The 17,063-nt window shown below is 42.7% G+C and overlaps 1 protein-coding gene across 1 annotated transcript in view; it reads right to left on the bottom strand.

Moving 5' to 3' along the window:
- Nucleotides 1–17,063, bottom strand: part of LOC147726646 (interleukin-31 receptor subunit alpha-like) — a 672,471-nt gene that overhangs the window by 418,578 nt on the left and 236,830 nt on the right. Inside the window, exon 5 of the mRNA XM_086960699.1 lies at nucleotides 6,232–6,355. Coding sequence (XP_086816825.1) covers nucleotides 6,232–6,355 — 124 coding nt within the window. The remainder of the gene's footprint in view (nucleotides 1–6,231; nucleotides 6,356–17,063) is intronic.

Raw genomic sequence — 17,063 nt, forward strand, 5'->3', positions numbered from 1 at the left:
CATATGCGGACTTGACCGGGTTGTTTAGGCTTGCGTGCTATAACGATCGGGGACACCCAAGGTGTCGGTCCGCTGACCTTTTCGATGATGCCCTGTCATTCAAGGGCTTCCAGCTCCTCCTCCACTTTCTTCCTGAGGTGAAAAGCGATTCTTCAGTGCCTGAGTGCGACAGGTTGGATTGACCGGTCAATGTGAAGAGATACTTCCTTCCCTTTTAGGCATCCAATGCCCCGGAACGCATCCTCGAAATCCTCCAAAATCGTATCCAGTTCTTCCGTCAGCACCGCCATAGCAAAAGAGATTAGTCTGAGTTCTTCTGCCGCCTACCTGCTAATAAGCATGCCGCTGCCCTCTTTGGTGACATATATGGTCGTCGGGTCCTTCAACTCTTGGTGCTGCAGCTCTGTCCGGAAACAGCCTATCAGTGGTATCGGTGTTTTTTGTCCATATGCGAATACCCTGATCTTCGCGGCTTGCAATGGTGGTTTGGTTCTCAGCTGGTTGTACACATCCGCCGCCATGAGTTCTATGGATGCTCCGGTGTCGATTGTAGCCCTCACTTCTTAGTTGTGTATCCTGATGCGACACTTCGGGAGGTGCCTCTTCTTCCGCAGGGGTTGATCGATGGCGAAAACGTAGTGGACGGGATAGGCATTAGTGTCGTCGTCCATGTCTTCGCTGTCCTGACTTTCGTTTATGGTGTGAGCAGCTTCTTTCTTGGACTTAGTCGACCTGCATACTGCCGCAAAGTGGTTCATCCACCCACACGAGCTGCATCTTTTTCCTTGTGCCGGGCAATCTTGTATGCGGTGTGGTTGACCCCCGCAGTATCCGCAGTTGCTGCGTTTGTCTTGTGGCTTCTTTCCGCCATATTGGCGCGTCTTGGGTCTTACGACGTTGATTTGTTCGGCCGTATTGACCTGCTCTGCCTTCACTGGACGGTGGAGAGCCGATTCCATGTGCGACGCCCTTGCCTGGGATAACTCTTTGGAGCGCCCTAGCTTCAGGATATCCGCCAGCAGTTTCCCATCTTCTTGTAATATCGTCACTCTCAGCTTTGAGGAGTAGCATCCCTGTATGATCTGTCCTCGAATTTCCTCTTGCTCATCGCGAAATCCACACTTGCTGGCTAATTCGTTGAGCCTGCCGTGGAATGCATCAAGTGACTCTTCGGCCTCCTGCTTTGCCTGTCGGAAGATGAACCTTTCATAGTCTTTGCTGGCCATGGGAGTGTGCATTGAGAGCATTGAGGAGCGTTATGTAGGTTTTTGGAGTGGCCTCTACAATGGTCTTGTAAATCCTGTGTATGTCTTTCCCACCCAGGTGCAGGAGAAGGGCCCTGCGGCGTTTCCTCGCTGTCCCAGCGCCCTCGAAATGTATCTGCAGACGATCTGTCCAGTCTTTCCAGCGAGGCGCTAGGGATGCTGGGGCGCCATCTACCACGAACAGCTCAATGGCGGGAATGGACGCCGCCATTTTGGCAGGTGGAGGGGGCCTAGCTCGGTGCTTGGATCACTCTACGCAGCGTAGCCCCGGTTCTGAACAGGTGCAGCCTTGCCTCATGTGCTGGTGTGGAGTAGGGGGGCATGTGCTTTAGCTCGTGACTCAGCTTGGTCCATTCACGCACTGGCACTGACCTGCCGTCGCCGTGGCTTATTGTCCGTCCGCCCCCTCGGGCTATGATGCTTGGGTGTGCCACCTTCTCTTCTCTTCATCTGCCCCTTCCTTTTCACACCATTGGAAATCAGCCGGTGGCCTCAAACCTTCTTTCCTGCCCTCTAGGAGCAGGCACTGTACTTCAGACGAGTGGGCGTCTTGCCAGCGGCTCTGTGAGATCTGCTGCGAGTCTTCCGCCCAAAGCCAGGGTTGCACGCGGAGTCGGCACACCGCCGTAGCATCCCGCACTAGGCCCAACCGCTGGACGGGGCAACGCACTGCCGTGCGCCGCCGAGATCAGTCGCCAGAGAGCTACCTGGGGGCTGAGCATGGGTTCTGTTTATTTAGACTCTCGTCGCCATTGTCGTGTCTCTGGATTGCAGGCGCAGGATGATAAGCGCGCAGCTGCGTAAAAGACACTCGGGACACATGGGCTCTGGTTCACCGCGTGGTCCGGATTAACTCCGGCCATGCCTCCTTTATTTTTATAAGCGAGCGCGTTAAGTCACGCGCTCGCGTATGCGCACCTCATGGTGCGCGAGTAACTAGACCGCTGACTCCGCGGTCCCGGACATTACACCAGGGAACAGCAACAGCCGAAATTAGTAGCATATGATAACGACGTGGCAGTCTTCTATTGCTATCCTCCAGCGGCAATTAAACAAGTTTCTAAAGAGGTGGTCAGGTTTGATGAGATCGCAGGGTATAAACGTAATATATCGAAAACTCAGCTCCTCTTGAATTTTAAACCAGATTCTTTTACCCCAGGGGTAACTAATACTGTGGTTTATTTAGGTATCAAGCTATGTTCAGAAGTATACAACATTGTTAGACTGAACTATGAACCTCTGTAATCTATGGTTAACTCTAAATTAAAATCATGGAACAAACTACCTCTGAAAATTATCAGATGAACCAATATTATTAAAATGAATATTCTCCCCAAATTCCTCTATCTGTTTAGGGCCATTCCCTTAAGGGTCCCAGACTCTTTCTTTAAGCGCCTGGAGAGGATTATCAGCAGCTTCTTTTGGAGATATAGGCGTGCAAGGAGAGCCATATGCTTGAAGCTTCCACTTAAGCAGGGGGGACTCTAACTCCCAAATTTTATGCTATGTTTGTGGGCGGCGTTTACTGCCTGTCTACGCAGCTTATTGTATCGTGACAATCCCGGTTTAGCATCTAACTTCTACAGACTAGCCGCAGGGGCAAAGTGCAGGCTTTATCTATATCGACCAGGAGATCCCAACTACTACAAGATGGTACGGTTTAAGGTATTGAGGGACATCATACATATATGGAAGGAGATAGGTTCTAAATACTCATTGACCTTTATAAACAAAGAAACACCACTCTAGAATAATCTAGCATTCCTATTGGTCTTTCAGGATGCAACTTGCAGGGTCTGGGCGCGGAGCAGTGTTGTAACAATGGGTCTGCTCTATGATGCAAATGGCCTTAGGCCCTTTTTGAGGTTGCAGAAAATATATGGGCTTCCAAGACATCTTTTTTTTAAATTAAGTGAGAGGCTATATTCAGTTAGGTTGCCAATATAAAATAGATATTGAGGGTGCTGTACTTTCACTATACTATTTTAAATAAAGTATTAAACTATCAATTAGCACCGCCTACCGGGGTCTCTCCTGTCTAAATGCAGATGATACTACGGCACTAGCAGCCAAATGGAGCTGACTAGTCTCAGTAGAAACGTCGGCTTCTGAGATCCACAACTCCTTTAACATTTTAGATCATTCCATATACTCAGTAGGTCTAAAACTGCAGCAATTGTGACCATTTGTCTTCTATATTATACCCCGAAGAAAATACTCAAATGGGGAACAAATGGTGCTACATAAGACTAAATGCCCGAAATGTAAACTTCTGGCTGCTGACATAATACTCATATTTGAACTCTACCCTGCTCTTCAAGAATTCTGGGTAGGGGTGAGCCAGGCAATGATTTTTAGCCTGGGCCACTTGAGCACATTAACTATTAAGGAAAAAATGACGGGGGTCAAGCATGATTGCGAGGGAGGTACTCAATGTATCTTAACGATCATGCTGGTGTGTGCACGGCTAAGTATAGCCAGGGCAATGATCTCCTTAGATGCCCCTAAGGTTACAGAATGGAAGGTCCTTGTGCGTCACATTTATGAGGCGGAGCTGGCCTTGGCTTAGGCCAGAGGTAACGCCTCTTTGAAAATATTTGAAAAGATCTGGAATACATTTAGATGGATCCCTCTTATCATCAATATGTAATATTGACCTAATGTATAAATTATAGCTCTTGGCTTTCTTCTTAATATGAAAAGACTGCCTCTAGCCCACTTCTGTTGTATGAATTCCACTGTATGCGTTCTTCTTCCCTTGTGTTTTTTAGTCCTCCTCTGCATTTATGGTGTATCTCTTCATGTTTTTTTTTTTCATCTTGCTTTGTGTATTGCCTAAGGTACAATATATGTAATACAAGGTTATGTGTGACCAAATATAATGACCAATAAAACATTTTTTTTAAAGGGATAATATTTCTCTACTACAGTTTAGAGGCTGGAGTTTTGACAGGAAAGACCCTGGATCTATGCAGTGAATTAACTGATATTTAGTTGCCTTGTTTTGTAAATGGACTTGTGCTAGGTGATCTTATCGCTCTTTTGACCCCTGTTTTAGTTTGTGTAATTGCGATGTAAAGTACTTGATTTATTACGATTCATGTATGGACTTTTCAGGGAAGTCAGTGAATTTGCAAATTTCCTTAGATTCTCCACGTTCTTACAGCTACCTCATGATCATCACTACTAAAAGTCATGAGAAGGCTTGTGTACTCATTTTAAGAAAGCAATGTCTGAAATTCGTGTGAAACACAGTTTGATGTAGATTGCAACGGAAGAGGAGCTAATGTCACAAAGAAAGACCAGCTATTGGAGATGCAAAAAAGTTTCTTCTTTATTGGAAAATCAGGGTTGTCATTGCAAACATATTTTATGAACACAAAACTTTAAAAGAACTGGGCAAAAATGTGTGGATACTACAGAAGTTATTGATCTTTCACCTCCCTCTTTCAAAAAAGAGCTACCCATGCAACGTTGACGCAATTTATAATTAACCAGTTTGGAGGAACAGGAGCAGCATTTCTCAAGCTTGCTCCTTCCCACAATTACTTAGATTGTGCTTCATTTCGAGTGTTTTATTAGCAGCTAGAACTAATTATGTAGCTATTTCATAATTGAAGATTATACTCTGGTGGATGATAGAACTTTTAACTTTGTTGCACAGTAGATGCCTTGCATATGCATTGCTTTAAGGGCAGTGGTATGATTCCTATATAAGATATGAGCAACTTAGAAAATATCAAGTTGGTATCCCTCCTAAACTAAACTACTCAAAATATGCCCATTACTTCTTTCTGAATAAGTAGATAAATGTGCCCAGAAACATAGCCTACTTTCTCAAATCCTAAAGGTCTGTCTTCAGTCTCCTATAATGCTTGATCTTTTCTTGGTTTGACTGGTAAGTAAATCTTATGTTCCATATGAATGCAGCATTTGACAATCTGAATTGAGGTCTGCAGTTGTAAAAGATCCAAACTGTGTTACTACATGTCGACCGTCTGAAATCTATTATACATTGTGACCAGAACTACTGGACCAATTTGAAAAACTCTACCAATAAATGCTTACCCACCCTGTATACCATTCTTGGCTAGGCCACAACTCATTGACTGGTTGACAAAGGAGTCCCTCAGCATAGACTTAAAGATATGACCTAATTGTACTTCCGTAGAACTTGTATTTCTTTTTTCAGTTTCAAGCTGAGCATAAGTGGGCAGAAAGCACATTAATTAACCTTTATTAAAACGAACAAAATCATAAAGTACACAATGTTATCTGTTCAAAGTACAATGACACTGGAATTAGTTCTTTAATCTGTGCTCCTCGAGGCATTCTTTAAAGGAACACTGGGATCCCATCAGACTACATTTACATGATGTTGCATTCTTTGCAGTAATGTGCTGTAATTTTCTAGTGCATCATTGGTGTTTCTTGGAAGACTCAAACAAGTAAACATTTAAACTTACAAATTATAACATGAAAACAATGCATATAACACCATTATGCCTTGGATATCTCATTTCAAAATCTAATGGCTCTCAACAGGCAGAATATAAAAATGTGAATAAACACCTAACAAATGTGCTTTACATTCTCAGATTATGAAAAATATATCTGCAAATAAGACAAGGTAGAAGTTAATTTCAGTGCAAAGCTGTCTTGCAGTTCCCTGCCAGAACCTTACATCTATTTATGGGATAGCACAAACGAATACATTATAGCTGTTTTTCATCGCATCGGGAAGAGAAATAGACTATCAGATAACAATAAAGTGTAGAAGATTATTTAAAGAACTTTCATATGCAATTATTATTACTCAGTCAAAACAAGTACAAATTAAGAACACTTGATAGGGTGAAAGGCTGTGCAAACCAAAGCTGCATTGGAACCAGTGAACTGCAGACCACACTAGATCTCAGTGACAGTGCTCGACTTGTTGAATTTTATTAATATCTTTAATACTTACCACTTTAAATGTAGTGTATATGTAGTGTTTTCTTTGCTGAAAAGATAAGGCTGCCAAGAGCAAATCATGTAGCGAATAGAAGTATTAATTTGCTCAGAATAGCACTTCAACTGATCATGCCAATCTGCAAAAGGAATAAATAATATATTAGTATATATGAATATCAAATATTGTGTATTGTGAACCATTTAAAAGTCTGTTAAATTTGTACTGTACTAAGATATTTCTCACATGTGTTTAACAACAGGATCTGTTATTTCACTGTTGTATATTATCTGCCATATTTCGTTTTTCCTGGGCTTGAGATAAATTGTACAATGGTTAGGCTGTATAGTAATATAGCAAAAGTGCTCCTAATTTAGTTTGAGTTTGATAAATACAATGAGATCTTCCCATTACAGGTTAAGGCATAATAAAGGCATGGGTTCTCTTTATCATTCATAAATGTGGTTGGCCCTTATCAGTTCCAGTACAGGAGAGTGAATATGTAATAATTCTAATGTATTGGGCATGAAGATTGGATTATATGCAGATGACTGTCATCTCTTTCTTGAAGATTTACCAAACTCTAAGATCCCTTTGCTAAAAGCCTCTAAAGTATTTACCACATGAAAACGTATGTAATGTGACAACCAAAAGTGATGCTTGGTAATATGGATTACTCCAGACATTTTTTACACAGTTCAAACCAATGTTGAAACCCAGACAATTCAAATAAAGAGCCATGCACTATGAAAGAACTGCCATCTGTCCATGCTCCATCTACAAAACTAGTTATCCATATTTTGAAACAATAGACAGAAATTGCTATATAACAATAAATCACTTAGATTACTTTGGCTGCATGATTTTCCAACCTTTAGAATAATCTTCTTGCCTCCTCATCTGGATCTTTAGAGCAAATTATTATTAGGTTGTAACAAAGGCATATTTGCCATCTAAAGTTTGAAACATGTATTACTCCTAAAACTAAGAACTATTCTGACAAATTATTCCCTACAAAGTACCTACAGAAATATTGTGAATAAATCTCTTAAATGCTATGTACAGACCCCTTGTGTGTACTACTAAATCTTATTCTAGTTCAACCCTCTAGTTCAACCCCAATATATAGATTTTTAGCAAATAAATCTCTGTGCCAAACTAGTGTTTGGAGTAAAATATCTATGTGGCTGAGTAAAAGATGAAAATTGGATCCTATATAAAAGACCGTTGAATGTTGCTGGCTTCTAATATTTTTTCTCTCAGAAAGAAGTGAGCCCACATGCAAAATAAGCAAGGCACTCTGAATTATCAAAAAATAAGTTGCTATTCATATAGGATACATTTTTCAGAGAGGTCTTCTATTGATTAACATGGACTTACCACCTGTTGAAATAATATCTGTTCTACGTATATGGACTGGGATGTCAGAAAATCTCAAATCAAACTAAATAATATAATATAATGGAGACAAAACTTTTCAGGAAGCGGATAAACTTTGTGTTGTAAGTTTCATGCAGATTTGTTGAACTGGACCAAAGTTATTAAGAACACAAAAAATGGCTTTTCTATGGGAAGTGTGACCTAACGATAATCGCCATCAGAGTAATTATTAGCTTCCTCATACATGTCAGTAAAACATTCTGGCATACAGAATGAAAGATGTACTTCCAACACCAACAGCAACCTGTCAGTCAACTTGTAGTGACCAACTGCAGCTTCACCACAAAGTTCTAAAGAACAACTAGACAGTGAACATTTTCTATTCAACATGAAAGTGATATACTCTTGAATGCTATTTTGTTGTGAAAAGAGCTGTTGAGTTTAAAGTCTTTCCTGAGGAGCAGACTGCAGTAAATGAGCATTGAGATATTACTGCAGGTATGGAATCAGGGGGTTAAAATGAGAGGAAAGGTATTGGGTATTTAAAGGGGATACAAATAATTATGGGAGACATATGCTGGAGTACAGAATCCCCTTTCCAAATCTTTTTTAATCAGCTTACCCAATTTTTTTCAGTCCCTTAATGGCTCTCTAAGTGTAAAATAATAAGAATGTTTGTAGAGAAAGTTTGCGTACAGTGGGTGTTGGCTGCCTGCCGAGGGTTGGCCATATGGTCTGGCTGTAAAGCAAAGCCCTGTGGGCAACCCTCCCAATGCAGTTTGTGTGTAGTGGTGTAGGAAGCTGGCTCTGTATATACTATACCAAAGTAAGGTATAGTGTGCACAGAGTCCAGTGGATCCCAAAAGGTAGGTAGAGGCTAAAGTAGATAATACCTTACTCTCTATTTGTGGTAGTGTGGGCGAGCAGTAAGGCTTTATCAGAGGGTAGTGTTAAGCATTTATTGTACACACTCAGGCAAGAAACGATGTCACACACTCAAAGACTGAACTCAGACCAATTTGTTTGTATAGAAATATTATTGAGTTGTGTTTTATTTTTCTAGAACCAAGGCAGACCTGGTACAGGTAAGTATAATAATACTTTGCAAGAATTATGCAGTTAAATACAGTTTCAATGCAGTTGAATGCAACTGGATTGGTTAGAGGTAAGTAATTTGTTTCTAAAACAATTTGAATCACTTTTCTGATTACTTTTTAGTTACTTCTTCTAGTCATTGTGATATGCCTAGATATAACACTGGGGCATTTCCTAGACAAAAGGTAAGTACATCAGTTTTTGTATATATTCAGTTTGTCTAGGTTTCATACAAACCAACTCCACACTTAAAACAATTTTCACAATAAAGCAGTCAATGCAGTCCTATGAGAGAAAACAATGTTATCGACTTAATGGTAAGTACTTAGGTTTGGAGTTGGTTTTCTGGCGTTAGACCTAGGGTTCCCCCACAATCAAGGATGCACTCTCAAAGCACCCTCAGTGGCACCAGGGCGGCGGGGTGCAGAGTGCTGAGGCCCAATGTTATCCAATAGGGGATAGGGGGCCTCCGGTTGGTGGCTACTCACGAGCAGGCCACAAGGTTGTGGGAGCAAAGCTCCTGGACTTAGGCTCAGGGTAAAGGGGGGTCCGATTCAGCACACAAGGTGCACGCACAGCAGCACAGGGGCGGCGAAGTGCAGGGTGCTGTTTTGCTTCTGGTGCCCTGTTGTTTTCAATGGTGATTGTCCGGTTGCAACAAACACTGCAGTCTCAAGGACGAAGATCTTCTGGAGGCGACCACCGGCTGGACAGGTAAGTTGGAACGCTGGAACACCGTCGGTTGGGCCACAACTTCGGGTGCAGAGGTGCCTTTTTGCGTCAGGTTTTTCTTTCTGGCTCTGGTTGTTGTTGGGGGGATCCTCCAGAAGGGGGCTGCAGGTGTTGGTTAGAGACTTGAGGTGGGTCAGGGATCACCACATTCCAGGTCAGGATCGCTGGGAAGACCTCCTCATGGTGTTGGGCCACTCGTACTCAAGCTGTGGGTGCCGGGCGCAGAGTGGGGCAGACTCATGGATTTGGCCGGAGCCAGAGTCTGTAGTTGAGCAAATTCGGTGCTCACGGGAGACAAAGTCAGGTTTGGGAAGGAAGGGCAGGTCCTACAGGTTCTTAGGGGCTGCTGCCTGCAGGACACACCAGGAATTTTCTGTAGCAGGTCTAGGTCGGGACAGGCCGGTAGGGTTCGGGTCAAGTCAGTTGGTGTCCACCTCTTCTTCTTCAGCATGGCTTTTCAGTCCTTCTTCTTATTGTTTCTTCCTGTCTGAGGAGGCAAGTTTCAGGGTTGCCCCTAAATACTAAATTTAGGGGCGTTACAGGTAGGTACAGGTCGGGACAAATAGTCCCTTCCTTGGGGAGATACACCCAATATTATGCCAACCTCCAGAGGGAGGGGGGGCATAAGCCTCACTCTGGTTGGCTGGGACTGAGAGTTGTGTTTCACCTCACCTCCCCCACCTGAGGGATGGGACTGGCAAAGGTGGGCCCACCTCTCGTCCTAACATGGTTTTCCCACGATTCTCCCACCCAAGGTGGGGGTCAGAACCGGTGGGAGCCAGTTGCTGGGAGCAGCAAATGGCTGGGGTAGCTCACAAAGACAGCAAGCCACTCAGCCAGGACTCTAGAGTTAGGTTGTTTCTCAGGGGGCATCTCTAAGATGCCCTCTGCGTGCATTTTTCATTAAATCCCACACTGGTATCAGTGTGGGTTTAATGTACTGAGAAGTTTGAAATCAAACTTCCCAGATTACGGTACAGACATTATAGAGCTGTGGAATACGTACTGAAAAACTCCCAGACCATATACTCTTTATGTCATTACTGCACTTACATTGTCTAAGAATGGACTCAGACACTGCAGTGGTACAGAGCTCATGCATATGTACCCTCACCACTGGTATAGCAAACCCAGCTAAAGGGGTGGCTTACCTATGCCAGGGTAGTGGTTTGTAGGCTTGGCACACAGGGATGTGTGCCATGTCGAGTCTTCACTTTGTTCTGCACCAAAACATGCAGCCTGCAATGACAGTGTGTGTGTGTGTAAAGGTACAGGGCCTCTAAGGGTGGCACAATAGGTTCTGCAGCCCTTAGAGGCCTTCCTTGATCACAGTGCCCTTGGTACCTATGGCACCTTTTACAAGTAATTTACATATGGCTAGAGAGTTGCCATTTGGGTTTTGCAACTGTACAGTTTAGGTAAAGAACATAGGCCATAGGTACCTGGTTGAAAGGAAACCAGGGCACACTCAGTCAAAGTGCATCAACATTAGGCAAAAAGTGGGGGGCAACCATGCAAACATGGGCTCTTTCCCATAAGTGGTGGTTGGATGCTTGCAGATAGATGCCTGTGGAGGATTGGGCAAAGGCTCAGTGGGCAACCCCCACTGCACATGGCTGCTGTTGTTTTCAGCATGGGTTCGGCACAGGCCCTGAAGCCAGCACCCACTGGGCACGCCTATGGCCTTACACATGCTTGGCGCTCTCTGGTTCGGCGCTCAGTGGGCCAAATTACAATATGATAATAAAAATGCAGAAACTGACTACAAAAACTAAAAATAAAGTGTTGTTATAGTTCAGTGTTGAAATGAGGCACAATCTAACGTTAAAAACCCCAAAACACTGCAATAGGTCAGTTATAAATTAGTCAATTAACTATCATTTGTGCCATCATTAGGGACTGCTAAAGATCCCACTTGACATCATTCATGATATACTAATTTACATGAATGAATGAATGAATGAATGAATGAATGAATGAATGAATGAATGAATGAATGAATAAAGGCATTTAAATAGTGCACAGCTACTCAAAAGAGTGTCCTGGCGCATCAAAGTCCCAGAGAGCAACCAACTACACCAACTTCGATTACAGAACAGAAAAAGAGAAAAGAAGGAAAAAAGAAGAAGCTAAGGGAAATTCAATCATTGATTAAAAGGTAGAGTTTTGAGGAGCTTCCTAAAGGTAGCTAAGTCAGACACCGCTCTCAATGAAGCGGGAAGCGCATTCCAGGCCTGAGCACCGAGGAACCCAAAAGAGGAGCCACCTAAATATGAAAGAGCGCTATTTTTAAAATGACAAATGGGTACTGCGAATTCTAAGGTAATATGTGAGGTCATAAGCAGTGCAAGATGGGGGCTCAAGTTAAAGCTCTGAAAGTGTTTTTAATCAATTTGATAACAATACTTAATGTAGAGGTGTTTATGTTAGCCTCCCAAGGCCTCGAACATCTTACATTGAAATAATTTTATATTTGTAAAAAGAAAGGGCAATTCATTCCCCACATGCTTGGGTTTCACTGTGTGCTTTTTCATTTAAGAAACATCAGAAAAACAGAAGATTTGTTATTGGAGATGTTCATTTTATAAAAGGTAATTGTATTAATGTGCCTTCCTTTTAGGAAAACATTTCCAGCATGTTATTGCTTTCATAACATTCAAGGCCCTTTTCCTATGTTTGAATGAGAGTCTTTCAAACTGAATGGGCTATTGTTTGCTAATTTATAGACATTTACTGCCATCTCCTTCATATTCTATGCACACATCTTAATTAATAAGCAGCACAGCAGGTGTTTACTAGATGTATATCATTTGATGTATCTTATGTATTTGAAAAGTGATTGATTTAAATGAATGTATCCTAGTTAATGTAGCACTGTTATATCACCCCCCCCCCATTAGAATTAACTAAACGTGTGTGGGTTTATTTGCCTACAACCCTACTAAAGATGATGTTTTGAGGATTTGTGCCAGATTCTCTTTCCCTTTCTACCTGTGCAGAGTCTGTGCTGGCTCTTCATTTGATTTACATGTACAGATATTTGCACTTTCTTTCACGGCAGACTCTGTTTACGTGTAAGCACCAGTAAGTTCGGTTCTGGGCTTGCCCTGCAGACAGGCTCTGCACCAATCCCCAGCAGGTGGCCAAACCCCCACCAGGGATGGCCTTCAATCCGACAACTCCACTGCTGTATACTACATTTGGTCATGCACTGTGTGAAGCGGGCCTCAGTGCCTGCGTCCAACCTCTCGTGGGTGGCCAACAACCTGCAGCACACGGCGGGACCAACTGTCCAGTTATAGCCATTTTTTAACCTCTTCATGACCAGCTAAGCACCTCTTTAAACACAAGGGGGCATATTAACAAGGAACAGGGAAAATTAACGCTAAGGGCGCTTAGCGTTCATTTTTTTAACACCCGCTATCGCTGGATAATATCACCTGGTTATTGCGTTATTAAAAACGCTTATCGCCTAGGCGATAAAAAATCCAGCGATAGCGGCATTTTGGGAGGTTATCGCTGGTAATGCAGCGATAAAACTACAAGGATAGGGATATCCTTGTTGATAGCCCATGGTGGATTTAGCCATGTAATCCACCTCCCATTGGATGACATGACTAAGTCTGAAAATTAGCTGACGTAAAAAAGAAGCGTTAACCGTGGTTAGTGCTGCTTTTTTTGTCTCTAACAGGGTTAGCGTGAAGCTTGAAAATAGGAGAAATGTCGCTTAGCAACATTTCTCCTATTATTTTGCGCTGGAACGCCCACTTTGCATCTCATTAAAGATGCAAAGGGAAGCGTAGTGAAAAAGGGTGCTAACATGTGAATTTGCATGTTAGCACACTTTTGTTGATAGGGCGATATTTTTATCTCCTCTTCTTTGGCTTTTAAAGACAAAAGAGCGGAGATAAAGCCCTTGTTAATATGCCCCAAAGTTCTCAAAAACAGCTGAACAGATTTACATGAAATAACAAAAAGTACACTTACTGAGTATAATTCTAACTTCCTGCTAAATTTGGCTTAATTCTGTTCAGTCATTTTTCCCATATCCCTTCCCAAAATTTCTAATGGGCATTAAAGCAAAATTACATTTGTTTTCTTGGCCCCCCCTTGAGAGACCACTCAGAAACTTTCAAAGAAGGAGCTGAGGTGGTTGAACTTTTTTGGGGAATATTTGCAAAGATTTATCAAACAGCAGCAAAAAAAATATTTTAAAAAGTCGAGACATTATCCACCTGCTGGGCTTGCCTGCCTGCACGGGGGTTGGATGCTTAACATCAAGTAACGCACAGCATGGGTTGGCTGCCAGTGAGGGTTAGAGCGCAGGGCCTGGCCATGTGCCAGATCCCCGCTTCACACGGCCAATTTCCGTGGGCGACAGAGGGTTGGGCACCAACCCCATGCAGCGCATGGGAATGGACACATTACTGTAAGTTAAAAAAGAAAAAAACATAGAAAACCACTGAAAAAAAATAACACATTAAAGTGGTGTAATAGTTAGGTGAAAATCCCTGTCAAAACATAACATTTTAATATAATAAAACCACTGAAATTCACCGGTTTAGTTATATCTAGCAGCAACAACTCATGTCCTAAAGTAACTATAGCTCACGTCCTTCGCATGCATTGCTTATAGCCTTGCATATTACATAACTCAGTACATGTTAAATGACTGCACTGATAAACTCCCTAATGACATCTGAAATTCCAAATTGATAACATCACTGTGTGTGGCTGGACATGAATTAAAGTTACTTTAGGGCACAAATTATTGTTGCCTGCGATACTTGGTGAATTTCACTGGATTTGTTAGTTGGAAACGTTATGTTTGTCCAATATAGTGGTTTACATGCTAACTGTTGTAACTCTGCTGTCTGTCTAATACAGGAATTACCCACTGATATCAGCTGGGTTACTGAACTGTGAGTGGAGAATGGGGTTTAGATAAGAGGAAATATTTGTGTCAAAGGAAATCTATCCCTTCCCTTATTCATCATGGATTGCACAGGAGAGGTAAAATGGTTTCTTTTCAAAAACGTCAATGTGTTTTGCAACATTACCATCATTACTTACACCATGTATATTCTCATAAGTTTACTGTGGGGAGAAGGGGCAGGGTCATATGAGTCACAATGGCCACATTTTGTAAAACTTCACATGATTGTTGTCTCTGTAAGATGGACCTCTAGATCTCACCTCCTTGTCTTTAATGAGCGTCTCTTTGGCTCTCAGTCAGACCCAGCTTGTAGCACTTTGAAATCAGCTGTGGGGGAGACTACAACTCTGCACTATTATATGGTGGGAAGCTTCATAGGTGTATGCCCGGGCATCCAAGCTCTTTGTCCCAATCAATAGGATCACAAGCTAACAGATGAGACTCCATTGTGAGCAGGTACATGCCTTCCTCAGAATACAAATCTTCACATTTTTTCCAGGTGGTACTTTATTGGTGTTAAACAGGTAAAAGATGTGGTATTCTAAACTCAGAAGCTTACTTTTTCAGATTCACAAGAAGACCTTGAATTTCAGAGGTCTCATTTCATGAGATGTTCGCAACTGAGGCACAACTTCTTTTTTGGTATGAATCAAGGTTTTGGCAGGCTGGTCATGATCTTAAGCATGGCTGACTTCCAGAATATTCAGAGAATACATGAAGTGGAATTTGTGATAAGGCAAAGTGTTAGTACAGTCAATGGAAATCTTCTGATGTACGTAAGCCTGTCTGACACAAAGCAGGTATAGAAAGAGGTCGGCTCCTGAATGCAAGCAAAACCAACATCATACTTGACCCTAAATGACTGTAAGCATTGGAGAGTGTCTCTGTATGTAGCTTCTCACATTGGCTTAGTGAAGAATATAATTTGGTCATTCGTAGATGTGGCACAGCAAGTATTTTTCCAGATGGACATAATATTGGGCGTAATAAATTCCTACTATAGGCCCTCGGGTTCTACTCTCTTATTAAGGGACATTAGCCTCAGGCCAGAGGGCTGATTTTCAATCAGGCCTCCTCAAGGTGGCAGGCAGAATGGATGCAGTACCCAGAGGACCAGAGGGGCAGGTTGCTTCACTGCCGCTTGCCCATTCCAGTTTAATGCAGATTAGTACATAAGACCTTCTATGATAAGTTACCTCACTGCTGTAATTCCTTGCGCATTGGAGTTTAGTATTCCCTGCAGTTTAATAGTCTAGAAGAGCTCTTAGCAAACCCTTTTACGTCTAACATCTTCCACAAGAGAGAGTGCCGGCTGACAACAAGCACAACAACCCCAACATATAGACAGACTGTTATGTCATTATGGACCACTCATTGAGCTTCACCTTCCACCCAAAGCCTAGGGCAGCCAATGAACAGCTCCAGAGCAAAAACAGTGCTTGGTGGGCGGAGCAAGGTGTTGTCCACAACAATGTGCGTATTCCTTATTGTGGCAACAAATGGACACAATCTTTAGCCCTCTAAGAAGTAAGTGAAGTAGTAGAGGAGAGGCAGGTCATCTCTCCACAGGGCTGGAGTGGAATAGTGAGACCAAAAGAATGCTTTGGGATACCCCTTCTTTCATTTGTGACAACGGAACAAAGACATTTGCCACATCAGTAAAGCCCCTGATGTGTATAGGCAGGCCAAGGGTTAAACTTCTGGAAATCCCAAAAAACCTTAAGGTTTAACAAAGGCCACAAGGTGTTATGACATCAAGTGTCACAGATAGAAATGCCGATTATCTTTTCAAACTATTGAGCTTGTGTGAATTAAAGGAAAAGTAAGCTGTTGTTTTTGGTCTCAATGTGAAAAGAGAGGTCGCTCTCACTAAAATTATCTCCACTGCCAAAGCATACTGTTGTGATCTGCATCCTTGTGTCCTTTCTCGGACACCGTATATATGCATTCCCTGTCACCAGCTGTCAGTCTTGGAATGTTGACAGCTGACAGCTGGTGACTCAAGGAGCGGTTGTGTCCCCTAGGCTCTGCACTCCGCGGAGCTTGTGTTGGGTTATTCAAATAAAGAAGTACTAACTTCACTACTTCTTTATAATGAGGAAAAAGAAATTTTACATGGCCAATATGTCCCCTGCGTATACCCCAATGTTTAGTGTACGTGCATGTCACCCATGCATTTTCCCTCTCTTGCCTGCATTAATGATGCCTCTGCATTTACGTCCCACATTAGGATGCCAGTCACCAAGTCTTCCATAAAAGAAATGTTACTTTTGCACTGAGGCCCATGTGGCCCATGTATTTGCATTGTGCACTTTTAATATATAGCGAAGAACCCATTTCTCCATTTTGTGGCTCAGCCAGTCCCCGAATTGAGGTTTCATGCCTCCAGACACTCTGAGGGCTGCAGCTACGTATCCCTGACCTCGCATACTTTTGGCTAAGCCGAGAGGGGCCCAGCACGGGGTGCCAAGACAGTATTGTGCACAACAGTTATCTGCTTGCTCTACAGAATCACATTCCTGCCTGGTGAAGGAGGTAAACAGAACCCGTCTGCAGAGATATGGCATAGCCTTTCTGTCTCCGTTTAAGTGATTTGCAGAGCTCGCGTCCGTAGAAAGCTCAAGGCCCCCACGCAATGAACGAAGAAATAGATGCCCACACTGGCTCTTGGTGATGGGCGACCTTTGCTTCAGATAATACATCC

Source organism: Lissotriton vulgaris, chromosome 3_1 (assembly GCF_964263255.1).
Source record: "Lissotriton vulgaris chromosome 3_1, aLisVul1.2, whole genome shotgun sequence".
Lineage (NCBI taxonomy): Eukaryota > Metazoa > Chordata > Amphibia > Caudata > Salamandridae > Lissotriton > Lissotriton vulgaris.